Source organism: Artibeus jamaicensis, unplaced genomic scaffold, assembly GCF_021234435.1.
Source record: "Artibeus jamaicensis isolate MK-2021 breed Jamaican fruit bat unplaced genomic scaffold, CSHL_Jam_final contig_685, whole genome shotgun sequence".
NCBI lineage: Eukaryota > Metazoa > Chordata > Mammalia > Chiroptera > Phyllostomidae > Artibeus > Artibeus jamaicensis.
The window spans coordinates 14,780,282-14,805,552 of NW_026521924.1; the positions used below are offsets into that span (position 1 = coordinate 14,780,282).

Here is a 25,271-nt window from a genome sequence, read left to right on the forward strand (position 1 = left end):
AAATTATGATATTGAAAAGAGGAAAGTGAATTATTAAGCTTATAAGTACAATTTCAAGTCTTCAGTGAAACTTTTAATTAACCAAGTTTATTGATGGGATCAAAGAAATGGTTGTTAAAATTTACTAGATTTATGAATGGAATTGTAAAATTTGCCCGCTGAAATTAAGAAAACTCTATTAGGGATTTCTAATTTTAATAAATTGAGTATTAGTTTTAAAAATCAAATTAACCTCAAAGTAATCTTTTCTGCTCCTGAAAGCTACCCAGAGGACCTTTTAGAAAGGACTTACCTTCTAATGGTAGATAGGCCAAGGAATTCGGATTGAACAGGATGGGCAGGAAACCAAGAGGTGCCACTAGCAGCCAGGTGGGCTGGGGGTCTGAGAGAATAAAGAACTGTTTTGGTAGGGCTCATCCAGCAACTGGAATCAAGGGAGCCTGAGGGGGTATTGTCTGGCCACAATAAGGGTGTGACTGGAAAAATGGATGGCCAACTGGAGAGAAAGGAGTGTCATTAGACACAAGAAGGTAGTCAAAAACCTGGTAAGACAGATGCTCATTTTGAATGAGTGGCCAGTTGGCCAGTTTTGTATAACTCAAAGGGGCACTGATCCCATAATCACACGTGTGAACGGCGCCTCCTGGCGTTGTGCAGTGAACCTGCAGAACCACACACAATGGTTCTGGGAAAACCCTAAAGTAGCTAAGTATGACAGAGGTACGAGTGGGGAGGTGAGGCAGGAGGTAAAATCCTTGGTAAGCAAAACCCTAGCTTTAATTGTTTAATAGTATTCTAAGCACTTTCCCAATAACTCTGACTTCAGAACTTACATTATTTATTAATCAGCATCCTTTACAAATAAGAAAAGTGGTAAGTTATAAATAAGAAGTGACAAAAATCTGGTCCAGAACACACTCGTTCTGGCTCACCCTGGCTGGTGTGGCTCACTGGATTGAGTGCTGCTGGCCTGTGAACCAAAGGGTCCTCACCTCGATTCCCCATCAGGGCACATGCCTGGGTTGCGGGCCAAGTGCCCAGTAGGGGGCGCATGAGAGGCAACCACGCACTGATGTTTCTTTCCCTCTCTTCCTCCCTCCCTTCTCTCATTTCTTTCTTGGTTCCCTGTCTCCGGTTTAGGGAGCCCCGCCTGCTCCAGCGTAGCGAAGGTCACGTGCCGGCGTGGCGAAGATGCCTACGCGCCTGCGCGCAGCTGGCTGCCGAGCCGATCCTGCGGGGCGGTACGGGCTCTGGCTGACGCGCCCGCGGCCGCGGCTCATCTCGGCTTCACCACCAGCCGGGGCTCGGGCCCGGGCCCGGGCCCCCGGGACATGACCTCCCGGAGTGCGCAGGGCGACAGCCCCACCTCCAGTCTCAGGGACAGAGGCGCGGAGACGGCAGGTACGGAATCCGGCCGGGGCGTCAAGGAGTGGCCTACGAGGGCGGCCTGAGCCACAGGGGCGACCCTGGGCCGGGGCAGCTGTCGGAGGAGCGGGCCCCGGCGCAGGGGGCTCCCGACGGGTCGGGTAGGGTGCGCCCAGGGCTGCAGGCAGGAGTCAGGACGGCGGGAGAGGAACAGGCTGAAGAGGAACAGAGCCTAGAAGCGGGAGATCCACGGACGCTGATGAGACCAGGGAAACCGTGGTGGCAGAACCACGTCCCCAGTGGGAAGGAAGGGGCGGGGACGCTGCTCCTTTCCTCGTCGCGTCCGAAAGGGAGAATCTGGTCTCTGAGAACTGAGGCCAGGCTTCACCTCCGTTCTGAGACTGTCCGACCATGTCCGCAGACTCCTGGTGCCGCCTCCCTAGTTGTAAGGCAGGTTCCCAAACTTCATTCATCTGTCGCCGGCTTGATTTGCGTGGTGTGCGTGACCACCAATTTCTTTGAATAATTACCATAAAATCCAGCCCTTTAAAAGTGTGCGGTTCAGTGGTTCTTAGTACTTTCACAGGGCTGTGCAATCAGCAGCCCTGTCTAATTTCAGAACATCAATATTCCAAAAAGAAAGCCCATTCCTCCACACTGCCCAATGTCCACAGTTCTTGGCAGACTCTAATCTACTTTATGTCTCAATCCTGTTCCACCTACTTTAATGTTATTTAATTGTGCAAAAAAGTAATTTTCTATTTTTATATCGTTTAATGATTGTTCCATACAATTACCTCTATGAAAGTATGGTTTTGTTGTGTGCTGTTTTCACATATGTTTTACATGTAAGACCTGACAGTTAAAATTATTAACGTTTACTCTGTACTGAGTAAAATCATCTCTGCCCCCTCTGAGAAGACTGTAGCAGCTCTCCCACTCTTCCATCCTCTAATCCGCAGTGTCCATGATGTTGTAGAACCAGTCGACATGTTCAACCCACATATTTTGATGAAGCAGCGGATGTCCATATGTTTCTCTGTGCTCATTTTCTGTTATCCCCCCCTCCTGTTCTAGTCCTGGGTGGAAGTGGAGCTCACGCATACTACTTCCTCTGGCCCTTTGGCTTTGTGACCCTTTGCTGATGTTTGTATGACCTCTTTCTTCGTGGCCTAATAGTCAGTGAGTGCCCCAGTGGTGTGGGTCTCGTGACCTGGAGTGGCACAGCTGTGCGGACTTGGCGTCCTGGTTTCCTTGATTTTCCTTCTCTGGATGAATAGGAGTAATTTAGAAATCAGAGTATTTTTGGAGAATTAACAAAGTTACTAACACTAGACGTTCTCCTGTGTAAGGTTCATGATCAGATTGGTTTACTTTCTAGAATATTTTTCTGCATTGTTAGGGTGAAGCCGCCATTCCTAATATGCGCTTGTCTGTGTGTTTCACGTAACGAATCCGTGCTCAGTCTGGTGCAGTTAGTTGAAACTAAACAGGACCTTCAGAAACAGAAGCTGCTTTGTCTTACTTTGTTTTTAGTGGGAATCTTACTCAGAAAAAGGTAAGGCTGTACTCTCCTACTGTCTTTCTCTGGTACAGATACTAACTAAATTCAAGCATTAAAAAAATTTTTAGTCCTTACTCGAGGATATGTTTTATTGATTTTAGAGAGAGGAAGGGAGGCACAGAGAGCATGGTCGATGTGAGAGAGGAACATTGATTGATTGCTTCTCCTTTGTGCTCCGACTGGGGATCCAACCTGCAACCTGGGCATGTGCCCTGACCAGGAATTGAACCCATGACCTTTTGGTGTACCGAGCCACACTCCAAGTAACTGAGCCACCTGGCCAGGGCTCAAGCCTAGGGTGGTGTGTGTCTGTCTGAGGGGATCTCTCTCTCTCTCTCTCTCTCTCTCTCTCTCTCTCACACACACACGCCTCTCCCATTGTTTTGATTAAGGCTAGCACTGCTCAGTTTGAGTTTGACTTTTATTTAAAGACCGCAAAGCTTTCTTGATAACGCAAGCTTAAACCAGAGAATAAGTATGGAATTCTGTACTTTCGCAGAAGATTCCATTACAATGTACTCACACGTAGATCTTTTACCTACTGTAAGTCATTAATACGGATTTTGCTGATATGGAAAACTTTTAGAGAAAGCATAGCTAGTGTTCATCTTCAGTTGTTGTCATGTATATATATTTCCCCAAACCAGGTGCTTTTGGAAGTACGCATTTCTCTGAGGAGGCAGAAATCTCCACCTGGGTTCTGTAGCCAGGGTTGGGAAGGGTTTGAGACCACACCAGGCTCAGTCATCTGTATCCGAACTGTTAAGAACCGCTGCTTCAGTGCCCCTTATTAAAATGATTGTTTTAATGGAGAGCTGGCCAAGTAGTGCCTCTATCATTTTTTGCCTGTGTTGAATGAATTGCTTTTCAGGCATCAGGGGTTTATTTATAGCAATGTCTTATGTTCTGCAGCCAGCTGTAGGATAATCATTTTGTCGTGGTTACGGTAGCCAAGACCTCTTCCTGCAAAGAATTTGGAAGGTGTCAACTTTGGGATATGTGATACATCTCTTTCATAAGTGGGGCAAAAGGAAACGAGAAGAAATGATCCAGGGGGACTGAGCTGGTGGACACGCCACCTCCCGGTGACACGTGGGCTTTTCTTCCAATCCCGGATGGAACATTCTCACACCTGGAAGTGCGTGTCCCACCCCAAATCCATCTATAAAATTTATCCTAAAATAGGTAGGAAGCATGAATTTTAATATTTTCCTGAGTACCCAAGAAATAGCTCTGATTTTTCTCTAAGGTGAAGAAGATACATGTAAATCAGTTTCAGTTGAGACTTTACTAACATTTTCTTCCTCACTGTGTATAATCTAGCAGTTGACCTTACCACCCTGTAATTTCTATATCTCTAGCTCACTTGAGTTTTCTGTTTTTTCCTCCCTTTTTATGTCACAGTGAGAGTTATATATCAAGTGTAATAAATATTTCTGTGGTGGGGGTGGCACAGTTAGGAGCACCTTCCTCCTCAGCCATTAACACTTCATCGAAACTGGGATTGATGAAGGTGATGTTGGGGCCCGAACAGACAGGAGCTAAAATTCACATTCCAGCAGCATTCTACCGTGGGAAGTGCCAGGAACTTCAGAAAAAGGCCAGAAAATCTACAAATCTGTAGTCCTGTGCCACACAGCATTTGGGTCAGTGATGGACCACGTATATGAAGGTGGTATACTCAGGGTCTAGGTGCGTGGTGGGCCAGGTTTGTTGTGAAAGTGCACTCGGTGATCTCGCACAGCAGCGAAACTGCCCGACAGCACCTTCTCAGGACGCAGCCCCGGTTAGGCAGCGCGGACCCTGTTCGGGGTTGCACCATGGCGGCAGTGTGGGGAAGGTGGTGTCGTTTATCACAGGCTGGTGTTTCCAAAAGAACAGTAGCTAAGCTCATTTTTTAATTCTATTCTGTGTATATTTATTGTGTCCCCACAGGGCACTGAAAACCAGAAGGTAGTAGTGAATTTTAAATGCAGCATTAAAAATAGAGTTAGAACAGAGTGTTAAGAGAGCTGAGCACTGGAGCTGTGGTTGGGTTCAGAATTGGGAAAGACTCTGGCAGATTATGTACCAAAACCTAATGGAAATCCAGCTGATGGCAAGCAGAGTTACTTTCTCCAAGAGACAAGCCACGCTTTTCCTTTCCCCCAGATTGCTAAATAGCTTACTCGGACAGAGGGGCAGGGTGGATGTGGCTAAAGAAACAGAGGAAATTGTTTCACACTCTTAGGTAGATGAACAGGGTTTCTAAACACCAGCTTACCTCAGGCAGTCTTCATATTACCATGTAAGTGGTCTTAATTTGTGATGTGTAGAAAATACAAGAAAACAGAAAAAACATCACAGGCTATCTGGCACTTTATATTTGTTATTGGAAATTAATTCAGTTCCTGCTCCTATTTTGTCTCAGTCTGTTACGTAAAAAGTCTCTGCATCCTGTGTGTCTGCCGTCCCTCTTTGAAAACTCACAGCCTTCCCTTCAAAGTAGGGCCCCGTGACCCAGGGAGCACCCCTCCCTGTCTTTCCTTGACTGTAGAGCGGAGCCCAGACTCTTCCGAACGCTCCATTCCCTGCAGGCCTTCAGCTCTGTCCTCTCTCCTCTCCCTTTACCTGACACTTCAACTTCACAGAATTACCTCTGTGTTTGGGGGACATGATGTTTTTCTCCCATGACAGGGTCTCTGGCACACTCTTTCATCTCCCTGGAATGCTCTGTCTCCAGCCACTCTTCCACGTGCAGAGTTTTCTTTAAGGAGGTACCCGAGCATGTTCTTGGTGAAGCCTTTCCCAGCTGCATGAGAAGCAGTCATTCTTTTGTCTGGAGTTTCATAATTCTTCAGGATTCTGTGGCATCACATGTAATCATTGTTTGTGTCTGTCCCAGCTAAGAGCCTCTCCAAGGCTGGGAGGGAGTCACATTAATCTTTTTTTTATTTTTCTTTTTAAGAGAGAGAAAGGGAGGGAGAAAGAGAAGGAAAGAAACATCAATTGGTTGCCTCTTGTAGGTGCCCATGCCAGGACCCAAGCAACCCAGGCACTGCCCTGACCAGGAATCGAACTGGTGACCTTTCACTTTGTGGAACGGCACCCAACCAACTGAGCCACACTAGGCACAGCTCCAATTAATCTTTTTGCCCCTGTACAGTGCTTACTACAAGTAGATGTTCATTAAATGATGGATTGAGAACTCAGTGGGTAGACTAATGGACAAGTGGATAGATGGATGGACAGACGGGTGGACACACAGACGGACACACTGAAGCCAAGAGCTTGACGCAGCTTGTAAACAAACATTTAACTAGTTAGGATTTGCACTGACAGAAAAGTGGGACTTAATTGTTATGATTTCTAGATAGAGTAACCATGTAATTTAGCATCCAAGCTGGGACATTTTTAAAAGTACAGGTCGAAGGAGGGGTTTGCGATGCGCAGCTGTGCCAGGATTACAGGCATGAACCAGGAGCCTCTCAGACAAACCGAAAGAGACGGTCACTCTACTAGGTTACCAAGCAAAAAACAGTGTAACCGGGAAAACAGGTTTACTTAGGGTAAAAGTCACCTGTGTTGTTTTCCTGTCTGCACCTCCCATTGCACGTGGCTCCACACCAGCTGACCGACACATCACAGCTCTCGTAGGCAGGTGACCGGGACCATCAGTGCCAGCTCTCATTTGTGTTAATAATATGCAGTTTTGTCATGGGAAGAGTTTGTGGACCATTGCCTCGGAACAGGAAATTACTGGGGAAAGCCGCTCCGTGTCCCTTCTAACCCTAGTCTACCGTTCGATACTCGTCTTCTGTAACGCCTGCCCTCTAATGTCGTCCACCGTGCACACCTCCAGTGCCTTCCACCCAGTCTGTGCTACATACATGTTTTTAACGGGCCCGTCCGCTGTTAGGTGAAAGGGCCTTGTGTGTCCTGTGTCCCAGCATCTGTCCTGCTCTCTCTCTTCGTGGCCTCTCGGAGCCCTTTTCCTCTTTCAGCTCCTCTGCCCGGCCTGCCCCACAACACACCCTGAGTTCTCCGTGTCTGCACAGTCCTTTTTCTGGCAATTGCAGTGCATTTCTTTGGGACGACTCTTTTATGGGGCCCTGTTCAACTTTCCTCGTGTTTGCCATTCCTAAAATTAGATATTCTGCATGGAAACTCTAAGAACCTGTAACTCTAAGTAACTAAGTAACTCTAAATAACTAAGAACCTCTAAGTTACTCCATTATTTTAAATAGAAAAAATATAGTAGGATAAATATCAACCACAAATTCTCAACTGATTGCCTAAAAAAGTATCTTAAACACAGTAAAATGCCTGTGTATAAATAACAAATGATCACATAAGGATGTGAGATGCTTAAAACGTCACTTCCTGATCACAGTGATCAGCACGGCTCTCGCTCTGTGTGCCACGTCACGCCCCTCTCACCGCCCACGCTCGAGACCGAGCTCGCCCTGTTGCATTCTGACTTGGAAAGTGTTTCTAAGACTCTGATGTTTTACCAGTAACTGGAACCACTTGTTCCAAAACCACTTGTGGTTTTGTTTTAAAATATAGTATTGAATTTTGGTGGTATACATTTTACATTTTTTCTCTAAACCACAGGAAAAAAATTATATGAGAGAGATATATGCTCTAAAGCTTGATACTAAGAAAGAAGAGGCATTCTATTAGGAGAACATCAGCAGTAACTGTTAGATGTGCCTACATTTACTGAGCATTTATTATCATTGTACTTCCTTGCTGGTTACATACATGATATATTCCTTTCCTGTTTTGCACATTACATGCTAATTAAGTATCTGTAGGTTGGCTTTACATATACCTACCTACACCTCAAACCACATTAGGAGACTGAGCCCTGAAGAAATTGTGCACATGCTGGATGTGTGCCTAATGCGCCCCGCCCGCATTTTTCGTTTCTCTGTCTCTGCAGGCTTTAACGGGAAAAGGAAAAAGAAAGTGGCAGAGATATACCAGGCTCTGAACAGCGATCCCACTGACGTGGCTGCCCTTAGGCGCATGGCCATTAGCGAAGGGGGGCTCCTGACTGACGAGATCCGGCGGAAAGTGTGGCCCAAGCTCCTCAACGTCAGCACCAACGACCCACCTTCCATATCAAGTAAGGGGGCGTGTCTCTAGGGGGCGTGTCTCTGTGGGGCGTGCTTAGGAGGCAGGGGGAAAAGGATTGCAGGGTGTTTGATGTTTGTGCTAACGTCAAACTAAGAATAGATGGGTTCATCTAAAGCACGGGAGACATGATTGGGTCAACTCTGAGTGTAAGGCCAAACTAATAAATAGAAGTTTATTCAAAAGTGAAACGAGCTTTTATGATGTAGTTATTTACGAAGTTATTGCGGAGGGAGCCGTTACTGGCTAGGAGGGGGAGGTCATTAAACACGCGTCTGGCAGCCTGTGTTCACTCAGAGGAATCTGTATTTTAACGAGCGCTCCACCTAATTCTGTTGTAGGTGGACTACATTTTTTAAATATTTTATTTATTTTTTAGAGAGAGGGGAAGGGAGGAAGAAAGAGAGAAACATCAGTGTGTGGCTGCCTCTCACGTGGCCCCCACTGGGAACCTGGCCCACAACTCAGGCATGTGCCCTGACTGGGAATCGAACTGGCTACCCTTTGGCTCGGAGCCCATGCTCAATCCACTGAGCTACACTAGCCAGGGCTAGGTGGACTACATTTTGAGAAACATTAGGCTGTGGGGAAAAAGAATATCTTTAAAAAAACATAAAATTTTTTTTATTGGGAAATACTATGATTGTTTTGAATTCTAAAATTCTATAATTCTGTGAAAAGCGGTTACTTAACTAACCCGCAAGGGCCATGGAGTAAAAGGAGTTCCTTGGAATGGAGCACAGAGTACGGACGAGAGTACCGCAGAAGTCGCCCATTCACTCCGCCGACATCTATTTCCTGCCGTTTGTGGCAGACGTCCAGCTGCCAGGGATGCTTCCACTTACTTGGTAGATCCTGGTTGTGCCCCTGTTGTGTGCCAGGTGCTGGAGATGGTTGCAGCAGCCTCCGCCCATGGAAGGTGAAGGTCAGGGTGTCGTAGGGCAGCTGAGTGGGTGTTAAGTTACCACTTGTTGTTATCTTTGGAACTGGCTGCCTCAGCCCCTCAGCTTTTCGTTGGAAGGAGAGGGTGTTGCCGTGTTTAAGCTCTGAATCCTGAGATGATGCTCTTCTACCAGATTCCAGCTCCCTCTGCCCCCTGGCTTTGTAAGCTGGGGTCCGTGTAGGGGTGTTCTGCACAGTCTCCTCTGGTAGCTTTTGATTTTGGTCTGTGAAGGAAGTGTGGACCCATTACACAGCACGCAGCTTGGGTTGAGGGAAATAGACACTTGTTTTCATATATATATGAAATATATATATTCATTGCTATATATATAGTAATAGCTAAAGACCGCCTTCTTATTTTCACACCGTATTGGGCTTATCACCCGAACACAAGTACTGTCTCCTATTTTCATTCCAGTTTTAGAATTTCAGAGTCAAGAGAGCTTAGGCCCTGGCTGGTGTAGCTCATGGATTGAGCGTCGGGCTGGGAACCAAAAGGTCACGGGTTTGATTCCCAGCCAGGGCACACACCTGGGGTGTGGGCCATGTTCCCAGGTGGGGGCGTGTGTATCTGTCACACATTGATGTTTTTTTCCCCTTCTCCCTCCCTTCCCCTATCTCTAAAGGTAAATAAGTACTTTTTTTTGAAGGGAGAAGTTAGGTTCTTCTCTATGTGAGTTATCTTAATACTCCTTTCTGAACAGCTTAGTTCTCCCTGGACTTTGCAGATGTTAGAGTTTTTTCAGTGGTCTGTCGTTTCCACATTCGTGATCTTAGTTGATCCTTACAGAGACCTGAGAGGTCTCCGGTGGGCGGGAATATTGCGGTTTTACAGATGTGGGCTTGGTATTCAGAGCAGTTACCCAGTGATGCCGCAGGAGGCCCCTGCCTCTTTGATCCTTACAGTAACCTGGGTGGTATATTATGGAAGGGGAGTAATGCCATTTTTTTTCAATCCTCACCCAAGGACATACTCCTTAATTTTAGAGAGAGGGGAAGGGAGTCAGAGAGAAAGGGAGAGAAACATCGATCAGTTACCTTTCACACGCCCCCCCCCCCCCGCCCCGCCCACCATCGGCGATCAGTGATCTCACCCACAACCCAGGCTTGTGCCCTGACTGGGAATCGAACCCACGACCCTTTGGTCTACAGGATGACACTCCAACCAGCTGAGCCACACTGGCCAGGATGGAAATACTGCCACTTCACAGATGTGGACTTTGAAATTCAGAGCAGTTACCCTGTGATGCTACAGGAGGCCCCTGACTCCTGACTTCTCTGCTGCCGCGTCTGCCTGACTCTGTGACCCTCCTGGACGTAGTGAACCCTCCTCCTCTGGTCGGCAGGACTTGCACCAAAACATGTTTGGAACTAAATTCGGGATTCCTCTCCAAATGTTGTATTTCCAGTCATATTTTCTTTAGGAAAATGCAGGAGTATATCCTCCTTGGCTTTGGACTAGAACCAGAATGTTCTACTCCTGATCTGGCTTCCCCGACATTCCTACGGTGACGTGTTCCTTTTCCTCCAATAGGGAAAAACCTACGACAGATGAGCAAGGACTACCAGCAGGTGCTTCTGGACGTCCGGCGGTCGTTACGGCGCTTTCCTCCTGGTGAGAAGCTCTGCGTCCCAGTCGCACTTCCCTTCTCGTGCCCGCGCCAGTCCCGGGAGTTTCCATCCCGGCGCACAGCGGGACCGACATGTGCTCCCGCTCCGCCCAGTCATGCGTTCAGTCACTCTGTCACACCCAGGCGCCCCCCCACCGCCCCGGGAGCCTGAGCCCAAAGCGATTTCTCTTGGCCTCGAGATGGTGAACGGAAGCAGAGGTTTGTCCCCTCGCTTTCAGGGCTGCGGAAGGGAATAGGAACCACTAGAGCCATGCATCTGGCTTTAAGGAGCAGACTGGTTAGGAAGCAGATACTAACAAGAACTATGCCTTCTCTGATTAAGTTTATGAATAGTAATATCTTGCATATACATATGTTGAATTCCTTGGACTGGAAGGGAGGCCATTCCCTCATGTTTGGAATCTCTTACTAAAACTGCCTCCCCATTCCAGGAAGAATGAGGAGAATGACCGGTGTCTCCATTTTCACGGTGAAGGAAATTGGGCAAGAAACCTCATGTTTATGACCTATTTCTCTTCCGTTGGCAACTCTGCCTTTAGGTACATAAAGAGAGAATTGCTAAAGGGAACAAGACCCTCTAAACCAGGAATGTGATTTTTACCTGGTTTGCTACAAGAATTTTTAAGGGGCTGGGGGAGGGGCAGAGGGAGCAGAGCGTCTCAGTGTGGTCCCTGAGATGCCAGTGTGGGCAGCCAGCGAGGCCTGGAGGGGGCTGTGCGGGGAAGTCAGGGACTGCACGTAGCAGGAACCCTGGGTGGCAGAGCAGCCGCCGCAGGCTGCAGTGGTGGTGTTCGCCAAGGATGCCTGCAGCTGGAGTTACGTCCCCACCGTGAGCTGTGAGGTAGACAAGCCCCACGCTGAGCATGACACCTCGGAATCCTCTTAACCTTGACAATGCTGGGTCTGGCCTATCCTGACTCAGTCACTGTGCTCATCGGCTTTGACATTAACTGACCGGAAACACTGGACAGTGTCCTCTAGAAGTGGCAAGGAGAGACTCAGGAGTTTTGCCCCAGTGCCAAGGTCATGCTGCTTGGCTGTAAACTGGACATGCAGGCCGACCCAGCCACACCGAGGGAGCTGTTCAGGCAGCGGCTCTTCCCTGTTACCCTTGAGCAGGGCACTGCTGGCCAGGCAGGTGGGGGTCGCGTCCTGTGTGGAGTGCTCTTCCCGGCCCTCTGAGCGCAGTGTCGGGTGTCTTCCATGTGGCCACAGTGGCCTCTGGGGTTCATGGCCATAGGTAGCTACACTGTACTGACTCACATTGCGGACTACAGTGGTCCACTCAGCTGGCAGGACAGCCAGACCAGAGGGACAGAACGAAGGCGAGATACACAAGGATTGAGCCAAGAGTTGCAGGCTTATGTGAGGAGCCAGGGAGGGGCAGAGTGTCAGGAGGGGTGTTGAAGGGCACAGCTGTTTTCCTGCCTGCACCCTGGCTTCCTGACCTCCTGGCTCTGGCTGGGACTTCAGGGCAGGTTGAGTGAGCAGTTCTCCTAGGCAGGGGGCCTGGAGGAGGAGGGTGCCGCCATTCTCCACGTCTACATTCTCCTCCTCCCCACAGGAAGTTGAGGGAGTGGGCAGGGCAGGCATCTGGGCCAGGAGCTGGGATGGGGGAAAGGGGGTGGGGGAGCTCGTATCAACAATGATCTGGGTTGAGTCTCAGTGTAGGGAGGGTGCCTTCCTTCCCCCGCCACCAAGTCCCCATATCCTGGTCCTGGTGTCCTTCCCTAAGGAAGGTGTCCATTCCATGACCCTCTCTTTTCCCCTTCCCTCACTTTTACAGCTGTTCTCACTCATCCTCACCTCTAGGCAACATGCACTAAATTAAAAGGCATGCTAAGCCCTGGCTGGTGTGGCTCAGTGGATTGTGTGCCAGCCTGCAAACCAAAGGGTCCCGGGTTCGATTCCCAGTCAGGGCACACACCTGGGTTGTGGGCCAGGTTTCCAGTAGGGGGCGTGTGAGAGGTGACCACACATTGATGGTTCTCTCTCCTTCTCGTTCCTTCTCTCTAAAAATTAATTAATTAAAAATTAAACGGCAAGTTGAGAAGCCATTCCCTCCATATATCCACCAGTCCTAGCTCCTCCCTCTCTTTCCCCAGCAGTCCCCAAATAAAGCCCACGTCCATGGGGGATAAAAAACTTTAAACACGCAATACCTGACTGTTTAGTCAGGGGCACTGACCTCTTTTCCTTTAGATTGTCAAATTGAAAAAACGACAACAGCCAACACAACAGTAGCCATCTGGTGTGAATGAGTCAAAAGTCTACTCTTTTTGTAGACTTTTGTTTACAAAAAGAGTCTACTTTTTGTCAGATCAAAAAATCTAAAATATTTTTTGGTGTGCCACAGAAGTTTAGTAATGACTTTATGTGTGCCATGAGATGGAAAAGGTTGAAAATTGCTGCTGTAAAACATTGCTTCACTCTTCCAAACCCATGATTTGGCTTGGGTTTAAAAACATTTTTTTAATTTACTTTTAGACAGAGGGGAAGGGAAGGAGAAAGGGAGAGAAACATTAATGTGTGGTTGCCTCTGGCGCACCCCCCACTGGGGACCTGGCCTGCAACCCAGGCCTGTGCCCTGACGGGGAATCAAGCCAGCGACCCTTTGGTTTGCAGGCTGGCATTCAGTCCACTGAGCCACACCAGCCAGGGTGGATTTTGTCTTTTAAAGAGCCTTTATTCCTGCTTATATCTTTGCCCCCTGGAGAGGGTTAGTGGTTTCCGTATAGCCAGTGGCCTGCCATCTTGGTTTTTAATTTTAATTATTTTTATTTACTTATTTTTATTGAGGTTAGACATGCAACATTATATTAGTTGCACGTGTACGACATAGTGGTTCAGTATTTGTATATATCCAACTTGGTTTTAATGAAAACATACACCCATGGTCCAATCCCCTTTTCCTATCCTGCTGATTTGATTTTTATTTGTTTTTTAAATAACTTTAACTTAGACCTCTGTGTTGAAGATAAACTTTTTAAAAAGGGATCTCCAGATTCCAGAAGTAGCTTTTTGAGGTAGCACGTGGCTCACTGTGGACTTCGTCAGCTTCCACCAGGGCGTACCGTGGCCAGGGCCCAAAAGTGCAGGAGGTGATGGTGCAGCCCATCAACCTCATCTTCAGATCCTTGCAAAGTAGATCTCGGATTCAGGCGTGGCTTTCTGAGCAAGCGAGTGTGCGGGTAGAGGGCTGTGTCCTTGGTTCTGATGAGTGCATGAACCTCATTAGGTGGTGCAGAAGAGATGCACTCGAAAACAGAGTCAAGAAAACAGCCAGGTCAGAACATGCTGAAAGGAGGTAGTAGTGCTCTGCTCCAAAGTGTCTCCCGCTGGAAATGACTAGTGAAGTGAGAAATTGTCGAGAAGCAACAGTGTGTGTGTTTTAGGTGTTCTTTGTTGGGAGTAGAGTCCTTAAACGTTCGTATCTGTTGATTACCCTTGTGGTGTTACCAGACGACAAGCAATGCCTTGGGGTTGTTTTCATTAACAACGGAAAAAGACATCTATAGTGACACTTACTTTTTGCTGTTATTTTTTTAGAAAATTATTCTTTTTCCATTATAGTCGATATTCACTATTGTATTAGTTTCGGGTGTACAGCATAGTGGTTAGACATTTACATGACTTAGGAAGTGATTTCCCCAGTAAGTGGAGTACCCACCCGGCAGCATCCGTAGTTACTCCAGTAGTATTGGCTGTCCCATTCCCTGTGCTGCGCTTCACGTCCCTCTGACTGTGTAGTAACGGCCACGTCGTACCCACCAGTCCCTTCGCCGTTTTCACTCAGCCCCTAACACTCTTCTGTCCGGCAACCATCAGCTCATTCGAATATCTAGGACTTTGCTTCTGTTTCGATTGTTCAATTGTTTTGTTTTTTGGATTCCACATATAAGTGAAATCATATAGTATTTGTCTTTCTCTATTTGACTTATTTTACTAAGTATATTACCCTCTACAGCATAATCGTGTTGTTGCAAATGGGAGGACGTCATTCATTTTGTGGCCAAGGAATACTCCATCGTGCATACATGTCTGGCACATTCTTTCCCAGCCGTCCACTCACGGGCAGTTAGGTTGCTTCTGCATCTTGGCTGTTGTGTATGAAACGTCCTTCATTGTCTCTCGTTACAGCCTTCGTTTTAAAGTCTATTTTGTCTGATATAACTATTGCTAGGCCAGTTTTCTGTCCTTTCCATTTGCACGAAATACTTTCTCCTGTCCCTTTACTTTCAGTCTCTGTCTTTTGATCTGAACTGGGTTTTGCTGGTTCTTGTTTTCTTCTCCATTCAGCCACCCTGTGTCATTTTTTTAATCCTCATCTGAGGACATGCTTACTGGTTTTAGAAAAAGTGGGGAGGGAGAGAAGCATCAGTGTAAGAGAGGAACATCGGTCGGTTGCCTCTCTTACGTGTCCTGACGGGGAACCAAACCCAGACCTGGGCATGTGCCCTGACCTGGGACTGAACCCATGACCTTTAGGTTTAACTTCAGCCACCTGAGCCGCACTGGCCAGCGCACTCTGTCTTTTGATTGGAACATTTAATCCACCGAAAGACACATGTATATTTATTGATAAATGATAGGTATGTAGTTATTGCCATTTTATTATTCATATTTTTGTCTTTTTTCTTCCTCTTCTTAACAAAGTTCCTTTAACATCTCTTGTAATACCAGTTTGGTGGTGATGAACTCCTTTAGCTTTTTCTTGTCTGAGAAGCTCTTTATATCTTCAGTTCTAAATGATAGCCTCGTAGAGTAGAGAAATCTTAGTTGTAGCTTCTTGCTTTTCATTACTTTGAATGTGTTGTGCCAGTCTCTTCTGGCTCGCAAAGTTTTGCTGAGAAATCAGCTGTCTCATGAGAGAGCAGTAGGTAACTAACTGCTTTTTTTTTTCTTGCTACTTCTCATATTCTCTCTTTGTATTTAATCTTTGGCATTTTAATTATGATGTGTCTTGGCGTAGGCCTGTTTGGGTTCATTTTGTTCAGAACTCTGTGTGCTTTCTGGACTTGCATGTTTATTTTCTTCACCAGGTCAGGGAAATTTTTTGTCGTTATTTCTTCTAAATAGGTTCTTGATCCCTTGCTCTTTCTCTTGTCTTTCTGGTTCCCCTATAATATGAGTATTGTTATTTTTTTATGCTGTCCCAGAGTTCTCTTAAACTACCCCCATTAAAGAAATTTTTTTAGCCTTAGCTGATATAGCTCAGTGGATTGAGGACGGGCTGGCTGCAAATCAAAGAATCAGTGGTTCGATTCCCAGTCAGGTCACATGCCTGGTTTGCAGGCCAGGTCCCCAGTAGGGGGCGCACGAGAGACAACCACACATTGACGTTTCTCTCCCTCTCTTTATTCTTCCTTTCCCCTCTCTCTAAAAATAAATTAATTAATTAATTTTTAAAATGTTTTTAAATTTTTGCTGTTCTCCTTGTGTGTTTTCTGCTTATTTTCCAAATCACTGATTTGATTTCCTGCTTCATCTAATCTGCTGTTGGTTCCATCCAATGTAGTTTTCATTTCAGTTGTTATACTGTTCATTTCCGACAGGTTCTTTCTTATGTTTTTTTATCTCTTTCTTGAATTTCTCACTGAGTTCATCTATTCTTTCCCTAAGTTCATTGAGCATCCTTATAACCAGTGTCTTGGAATCTGGAAACACTGTGTATCTGGTAGGTTGTTTGTTGTTATTTTGTTTAGTTTTTTTTTTCCTGGAGTTTTGTCCTGTTCTTTAACTTAGGATATTTCTTTGTTTCATCTGTTTTTTTCATCCTGTCTTTTTTTTTTTTTTTAAGATTTTATTCATTTATTCTTAGAGAGAGGGGGAGTGAGGGAGAGAAGGAGAGATACATTGATGTGTGAGAGAAACTGATTGGTTGCCTCTCAGTGGTTTGACTGGGGACTGAGCCTGCAACCCAGGCCCGTGTTCTGACTGGGAGTTGAACAAACCTTTCACTTTGTGGAGCAGTGCCCAACCAGCTCAGCCATACCGGTCAGAGCTGTTTCCTCATTTAGGCTGCCCCTCTATGTTTGTTTTGTGTGTTTTGGAAGATCTGCTACGTCTCCCAGTCTTGGAGAGTGGTCTTATGTAGTAGGTGTTCTTTGGGGCCCAAGGTGTGGACTCCCTGGTCACCTGAGCCAGGTACTCCAGGGGTGTCCCTTGTGAGGGTTGTGTGTGCCCCTTTGTGGTAGTTGAGCCTTGACTGCTGTTGGCACATCAGTGGGTGGGACAGAGCCCCAGGATGGCTGGTTGGTTGTGAGGACCGTCCTTGACCGTAGTAGACAAGCTGTGGTGGGGGGCTGCCCCCACAGAGCAGGATTCAATTCAGTGGGGCTCTGGTGCCTGCTGAGTCCACCCTTTGGGTGTGTCATTTGTGTAGCTAACTGGGGGATGCTCATTTGTGGTCTGAAGCCGGCTACCAGCCTCTGGATCTGTTGGCTCTGGGGCCTCTAGGGAGGGGCTGTGGTGCAGCCCCGGGTCAGCCACTGCCTGTGGCCAGCTCGGGGTCACCGGGTAGGAGCTACACAGTGATCGGCAGTTGCTAGCTGCCTGTGCTGGACTTGGAGGCCGCTGCCACTAGTGCTGGAAGCCACTTAAGCAAGAGGTACAGGGCATGCCGAGGTTAGCAGCTGCTTAAGTGGGGTATGTGGACCTTTGAGAGGTTTTAGGAAAGTCGACAGCATGGGCCGAGGCCAGCAGCTTGTGAGAAAAAGCTTCCGAAAGAGGTTCAGGCTGGGGCATAGGTTGGGTGAGGCAAGGTCTCCCTGTTCTGCTGCCATGGAACAGATGCCTCCTTTTTCCCCCCTTGTTTTCCCTCTGAATCCTTTATTCCTCTTTTACTTACATAACATCCATTTGATTCTTTCTTAGAGGGAAGGAAGAGAGAGGGAGAGAAACATCAAGTATGTTCCTTTCACTCCCCTCGCCCCTCCCGAATCCACTACTACACCAGCCAGGGCTATGATATTCTTTCTGTAGGCCAGACTTTCCATGTGGTTTAAGACTGTCTTTGCGTTCATGTTCCTCTGAGCTTAGCTGACCCCTCTCTTACACTGAAGTCCAAGCAGGGTTTAATGTTTTCTGTTACTGCTTTTTGACCTTACCTGTCCTCTACTGGACTCACTTCGTTTTCTTTTTTAATTTCATCTTTTAGAGTGTGCCCTTTTGAGAAGCAGGAGGGTAAATACAGGCAAGAGATGAACTTTGCTCTCACTTTAAACCTGTTGTTCAGTTTAATCTGGGTCCTTACATTAGCCGCTTCTCTCACAGGACGTGTTTTAATTGAAAAAGCTAATGGTGCAGGGAAGCTGTGCCGTGCGCCCTTCTAACGAGGTTCAACGGCCAGGATCTGGCGCCTCCACACGAAGAGCAGGCAGTGTGAGGGGCCACGCCGCCCGCGCCAGCCCACTGCCCAGAACGAGCCCCCAGGACAGGCTCCTCGTCTCCAACCACGTCTCCGCCCCGAGGGGATCACGTCTCCTGTGACGTTTAGTTCGGTTTAGAGGGGAACATGCAGTTCGTTTGTTTTTATTTTTATATCATTTCATACCTACAGAAGAGTTACAAAAATAGGACAAAGAATTCCCCACGTACCTTTTACCCAGATTTTCTTATAGGTCAATATCTTACTATATTTGCTTTGTCTCCTCCATATACACACACATACATTTTTTCTGAGTTATTTGAGAATAAATTACAGACTGTGCCCCTTTGTTCCTAAATATTTCAGAGTATATTTCCAAAAAAAAAACCCTAAGGCTCTTATATAATCACAGTGCACTTATGAAAATCAGTAACAACGTTAAAGCATACTGCTATCTACTCTGCAGACTTAACTCAGATTCCGCCATCCACCCCAGTAATGTCCTTCATAGGAAGAGGAAATACACATTCATGCAGTTCCCATTCAGGCATCACATCCCCAGCCTTCTTTAACCTGGAATAGTTCCTTTGTATTTCATGACAGGTCAGTTACTTTTTACAATTTCCCTCAATGAGAATTTGTTGGGTATTTTCTCAGTATTAGACTTAGGTTTGTACATTCTTAATGGGAGCACCACAGGCGTGATGCTGAGTTCTTTTCAGTGCGTCTCATCAGGAGACGCATGCTGCACGTGGCCCCGCTGCTGCCCGTGGCTCACTGCTGCCCGTGGCCCCGCTGCCGTTCGTGGCCCCACTGCTGCCCGTGGCTCACTGCTGCCCGTGGCCCCGCTGCTGCCCGTGGCCCCGCTGCTGCCCGTGGCTCGCTGCTGCCCGTGGCCCCGCTGCTGCCCGTGGCTCGCTGCTGCCCGTGGCCCCGCTGCTGCCCGTGGCGCTGCTGCCCGTGGCCCCGCTGCTGCCCGTGGCTCGCTGCTGCCCGTGGCCCCGCTGCTGCCCGTGGCGCTGCTGCCCGTGGCTCGCTGCCCGTGGCCCCGCTGCTGCCCGTGGCTCGCTGCTGCCCGTGGCCCCGCTGCTGCCCGTGGCCCCGCTGCTGCCCGTGGCCCCGCTGCTGCCCGTGGCTCGCTGCTGCCCGTGGCCCCGCTGCTGCCCGTGGCCCCGCTGCTGCCCGTGGCTCGCTGCTGCCCGTGGCCCCGCTGCTGCCCGTGGCCCCGCTGCTGCCCGTGGCCCCGCTGCTGCCCGTGGCTCGCTGCTGCCCGTGGCCCCGCTGCTGCCCGTGGCTCGCTGCTGCCCGTGGCCCCGCTGCTGCCCGTGGCTCGCTGCTGCCCGTGGCCCCGCTGCTGCCCGTGGCCCCGCTGCTGCCCGTGGCCCCGCTGCTGCCCGTGGCTCGCTGCTGCCCGTGGCTCGCTGCTGCCCGTGGCCCCGCTGCTGCCCGTGGCCCCGCTGCTGCCCGTGGCTCGCTGCTGCCCGTGGCTCGCTGCTGCCCGTGGCCCCGCTGCTGCCCGTGGCCCCACTGCTGTGGCAGCTTGGCCGAGGTGTTGTCCGGGTTCTCTTGCTGTACAGTCGCTAGCCGGTGGCTCTCTTCTATATGCCACATAATTCCTTTGTGTGTGTGGATCTTGATGTGTGTTACTAAGTTGCAAACTTTCTTTTATTAAATACTTTCTCTGAGCCCTGACCAGTGTGACTCAGTTGGTTGGACGTCATCCCACAAAGCAAAAGATCACCGGATCGAATCCTGCTCAGTGCACAGGCCTGGGTTGTGGTTTTGGTTCCCAGTTGGGGCGTGTACGAGAGACAGCTGATCAGGGCTTCTCTCCTTCTCTTTCTCCCTCCCTTCCCCCTCTCTAAAAATTAATTAATTAATTAATTAATTTAAAAAAGCCTGTCTCTGGAAACCTATTGCTGTTTTCCTGACCTCTCCGTCACTCGGCCGCTTGCCCTGTTCACGCGCATCCCCCCCCCCCAGGCATGCCCGAAGAGCAGAGAGAAGGGCTCCAGGAAGAACTGATCGACATCATCCTCCTCGTCCTGGAGCGCAACCCTCAGCTGCATTACTACCAGGGCTACCATGACATCGTGGTCACGTTTCTGCTGGTTGTAGGAGAGAGGCTGGCAACGTCACTGGTAGAAAAACTATCTACTCACCACCTCAGGTACCAGCGCAAAGGGACAGAAGAGGCAGGCATCCCTCCCCAGGTGCCCCTGGGGGCAACTCCTCAGCCCATTTCCTAGTTGGTGTTTTCAGTGGTTTGAGCCCCACCCACCCCCACCCCAATCTCAGCGTTGGGGCTGACCAGGTGACTGAACTGTCTCCCTCTAGGGACTTCATGGACCGGACAATGGACAACACCAAACACATACTAAACTATCTGATGCCCATCATTGACCGGGTGAACCCAGAACTCCACGACTTCATGCAGAGGTACGTGTGTGTCCGCGTGCACACACGCCCTCAGCCTTCCGTCACCTTTGTTCCTTCCTCACGTGTCTAGCCCGTCGCCGTCTTACTTGGGTCACCGTTGGGTCTTCTGAGTCGCCCTGTCCAGTCACCAGTTCTCTGGAGAACTCAGTTCTGTACAGGGTCTCGGAGCACTCTGAGTGCTGTGCTCTTTGGGGGCCACAAGGCATGTGACAGCCATGCCCTTGAGGAGGTTACATCTGGTGGGGAGAGAGGGACGAGGTAAGTGTGCCAATGTGGACGGAAGGTTGTTGCCACAGGAGAAGTCCAGTCCTGCAGGAGCCAGAGACAGGAAAGGCGGGGCCCTGTGTGGGTGGTATTGTTTACCAGGTGCCAAGGAGGAGAAATAATGTCTGCAAATCTCACATGATTTTTTTTCCTTCTTATTTGAGTTAGAAATGTGACTTTGGCCAATGTCTGCCTTTTTTATTTTATTATTTTTTAAATTAATAAGTAAACCTTTTAATTAAGATTTTATTTATCTTTAGAGGGGAAGGAGAGAGGGAGAGAAACATCAATGTATGGTTGCCTTTCGTGCATCCCCTGCTGGGAACTGGCCTGCAGGGAACCAGTCTGCAACCCAGGAATATGCCCTGACTGGGAATCGAACCTCGATCCTCTGGTTTGCAGGCCTGTGCTCAGTCCACTGAGCTACACCAGCCAAGGCCCTTTTTTATTTTTTTTATAACAGCTATGTCTGCCCTGGCTAGTGTGGCTCAGTGGACTTAGTGCCGGCCTGCAAACCGACAGGTCTCCGGTTCAATTCCTAGTCAGGGCACACGCCTGGGTTGCGGGCCAGGTTCCCAGTTGGGGGAGTGTGAGAGGCAACTGATTGATGTTTCTCTCCCACATCAATATTTCTCTCCCTCTCTTTGTCCTTCCCTTTACTTCCTTCTAAAAAGTAAATAAATAAAATCTGTTTTAAAAAATAACTGTGTCTTAAGATGCTTCTCATCTCATGTTAACATGTGTTTTCAAGCCTGAGAATATGTGTCTTACCCTGAAAGGGTGAGACCTTCTCAGAAGGAAAACCGTGATACCATGTTCCGTAAGTGGATCCTCTATTTTCCTGCATAGGCATCTGTTAGGAGATCGCCCAGTGAGATGAGGGAACTGGGATCCTATTGTAGTGTTAATGGCAGGACGGTAGATCCATTTTAAGGACTTTGTATTTTGTGAGGAAAAAGCGCTGAATTCCTAGGTGGCTGAATTTTCCAGAAAGCATATTTCCCAACTATTTTCTTCTCTTAGCACTGAGGACAAAGAAGGCCCAGACAAAGGGAAGGGATGGCTCAGCAGGGAGCCTAACACCTGGGTTTTCCTGTTCCTAGTGCCGAGGTGGGGACCATCTTTGCCCTCAGCTGGCTCATCACCTGGTTTGGGCACGTGCTGTCCGACTTCCGGCACGTGGTGCGGTTGTACGACTTCTTCCTGGCCTGCCACCCCCTGATGCCCATCTACTTCGCAGCCGTGGTAGGTACAGGCCAGGCGCCAGCAGCTCCACCGCTTTCCCTCCATGGAAACCTGGTGATTACACGGGAGGATGCAGAGGACAGCGTTTCCCAGGCTCCTGTGCAGCGGCTATGGAGAGCATCACAGAGAGATGTGTTCTGTGGGAAAACGAGTTTGGGGAGTGCTGGTTAAACAAGATAAATAGATCTGTTTATTGCTTGATTCCTCCAAACCTTTGAAATGCTCACCCACATTGTGAATTATGTGTCCCACATCGCCTGGAGCAAGTACAAACTGCCAGCTCCAGTGTGTGTGATGACAGAAAACTGAGACGGCCTGGGGGTGTGAGGGGCTCCAGTGATTAGAGAGCCCCAGTCATGGGGGGGGAGAGTGGGGGCGGGGGGGGTGAAGGTGGAAACTCACAGGTGTTCTCCATTGCTCTTCGAAGAGAGCAAGACCATTCTTTCTGCTGTTTTGAACCATTTCTTTCTGTGCTGGAGCTGTAGGGATTTTCCAGTAATCTCTCTCCTCTTCTCCCTCCTGAAAGAATTTCCTTCATTTAATTAGTCAGTCTTTCATATCATTGGGTCGAAGTTCGCCTTGAGTGGCAAGGGTCAGCCCAGTAGGAAAAGTACTCGGATTTGTACACCGTTACTTCCTAAGTGGATACGAGACTGTGCCAAATATTTGGGGCGACCCCTGTCTGTTACCAGCTTAGGTTCATGTCACAGGAGAATGAAATGCGTGTGGCCACGGCCTCGTGTGTTCTGGTCCCTGATGCAAGGCCCCGCTCTCCACAGATCGTGTTGTATCGAGAGCAGGAAGTCCTGGATTGTGACTGTGACATGGCCTCGGTCCACCACCTGTTGTCCCAGATCCCTCAGGACCTGCCCTACGAGACGCTGATCAGCAGAGCTGGGGACCTCTTCGTTCAGTTTCCCCCGTCCGAACTCGCGCGGGAGGCAGCCGCCCAGCAGCAAGCGGAGAAGTGAGTGAGGCCCAGCCGCCGGTTGAGTGGGGGGTGTTAGTGAGCAGGAGCGATGGGAGGGGGTGTGTCCAGAGGGCTGTGCCGTGCCAGCAGAATCCCTGCTGGAGGCCGATGGGCCTTTACGAAGCTTTCTGAGCGGTGGACAGCCCTGCCTTCAGCCTATTTGATATAGTTTTTCTTTCCTTCTCTGTTTCTTTCATATTATTTCCTGCTTTTTGTCTCCTCCTCTGCAGAACGGCAGCCTCTACCTTCAAAGACTTTGAGCTGGCATCAGCCCAGCAGAGGCCTGACATGGTGCTGCGGCAGCGCTTCCGGGGGCTCCTGCCGACCGAGGAGAGAACGAAGGACGTCCTGACCAAACCGAGGACCAACCGCTTTGTGAAACTGGCGGTGATGGGGCTGACGGTGGCACTGGGCGCGGCCGCTCTGGCCGTGGTGAAGAGTGCCCTGGAGTGGGCCCCTAAGTTTCAGCTGCAGCTGTTCCCCTAAATGCCAGGGAGGAGGCTTCTTCTGGCATTTCTCTAAGGTCTTGCCCTTCCATGGAAGGATAGGGAGGGATGGAATGTCCTTTATTAAAAGGGTTTCTGTCAAGGGTTTTCTATTCCTACCACCCTTCCCGGCCTGCCCGTGGTCTGCCTTCGCCTCCGAGGCCAGTAACGGAGCCTGTCTGACACTGGGCACTCACTCGCCTGGGCATAGAGCTCTTCCCCTCACAGTGGGCTTCTGAGTGGGCTCTCTGCTGCCACCTCTTGTGTGGGAGGAGGTGGTTTGTTTTTTTTAAGCTCCCAACTGCCTTTGGAACCTACTAGGCTTGCTCACCGGGGACCCTTCTGGCTGCCTAGTAGTGAGATGGACGCTGAATGCCCGCCCCAAAGCTCCTCCTGTTCCTCTGCGCTGGCTGGAGGGAGCGGGAGGGCACGCAGGCGAGGGGCGGAGCAGGTCAGCCCAGGAACGGGCTCAAAGGGACCGCTGGGGACTAGGTTACCGGGCGAGGCCTACCACCTTTCAGCCTAGAAACCACAGGTACTTCCAGTCAGATGGGAAGGAACGTTGATATGAGGGCCCAGATGGAGACTGGTCTTTTTTTTAATTTGTTCTCTTCCACAAGTCTCATGAAGTTGCCTATACAAGACATTTTTAAAAAAATATTTTATTTGTGTATTTTAGAGAGAGGGGAAGGGAAGAAGAAAGAGAGGGAGGGAACCATCAGTGTGTGGTAGCCTCTCGAACACCCCCTCCAGGGCATTTGGTCCACAACCCAGGCATGTGCCCTGACTGGGAATGGAACCCGAGGCCCTTTGGTTTGCAGTCTGGCGCTCAGTCCACTGAGCCACACCAGCCGGGGGCAGATAAAAGACCCTCTGATAGCTATTTTTAGAATTATGTAACACCCATCATGTAAAGCACCCTTGCTTTAAAAATAATAGTTCATGGAAAAATTTAGTTCTCATCAGAAGGATGAGCTTCAAAGACCCTGCAGTTTCGTTTTTACTCCATTGTTTGACGTTTCACTTTAGCCAGAGCTGCCGTTTGTAAGCAGCTGCACACCCCGCCCACGTCGTGGCTGCCTTTGCCGTGGCTTCTGATCGCCGGTCTGTTCCCAAATAGGCACCCACTCGCTCCCTTGGCTGCGATCTTTGGGTTTGTCTTAACTGCCAGTCTCTCCTTCCTGGTTGGAAATGTCTGTGGAAGTGTTCAGCACCCGGGAAGGGACAGACCACAGCCAGAAGAGTGTGGGAGGGGCCTGCCACACAGCCAGGCCCCTACACCGAGCCGCCTGGGGACCCCCCGCCCTAGGGAACGAGGTGGTTCGGTCGGTCCTTCTGGGACTGCTTTTCCTGTACATGAAGCCAGGTTTGTTCTACATTAATTCTGGCTTGGGAAAAAAAAGTGCCTTTTGCGTCTTTAAATAATCGGGGTTGTATAGTATGAAGCAGCCATGCACTTCCATTGTCCTGGTCTCTCTCTGGCACTGCTCTGTCTTGACGAGCGTTTCACCGTGGACATGCCAGAAGCACTCCGCCCACCACACCCAGACCCCCACGTCCTTCCCGCATGCCCTCCGTGTGCAGAGTGGGGGGCGTGCAGCGTGCCAGGCAGCAGGGGAGGCCAGGGGGGTAGGAGAGGCGTCTGCGCTAAGTCACACTCAGCACTTTACAAGACAAGCTCTTAGTGAAGGGTCTGCAGCAGGGGCCCCACCTGGGATGGACGCGATGTGGGTGGGCTCATCTGGGAAGTGGGAGATACGTCATGACGAAGGTAATTCAGGATCCAGAGCTGATGACGTGACAGGTGTCCCCAGGCTTCTCCCTCAGCCACATGGACAGCTGCATTAGCACCCCATGCCGTGGCACCAGGCCTGTG

At 49.3% G+C, this 25,271-nt stretch overlaps 1 protein-coding gene and 1 pseudogene across 1 annotated transcript; both read left to right on the forward strand.

Moving 5' to 3' along the window:
- Positions 1–1,199: 1,199 nt before the first annotated feature.
- TBC1D20 (TBC1 domain family member 20) lies at positions 1,200–23,498 on the forward strand. Its single transcript, XM_053671209.1, has 8 exons — positions 1,200–1,401; positions 7,857–8,042; positions 10,527–10,607; positions 19,976–20,162; positions 20,330–20,431; positions 21,799–21,940; positions 22,720–22,907; positions 23,141–23,498. Exons 1-8 carry the CDS (start codon positions 1,332–1,334, stop codon positions 23,394–23,396), a joined length of 1,212 nt encoding a protein of 403 aa, XP_053527184.1. The 5' UTR covers positions 1,200–1,331; the 3' UTR covers positions 23,397–23,498.
- On the forward strand, positions 13,656–17,477 carry LOC119047766 (small nuclear ribonucleoprotein E-like; annotated as a pseudogene).
- Positions 23,499–25,271: the final 1,773 nt, after the last annotated feature.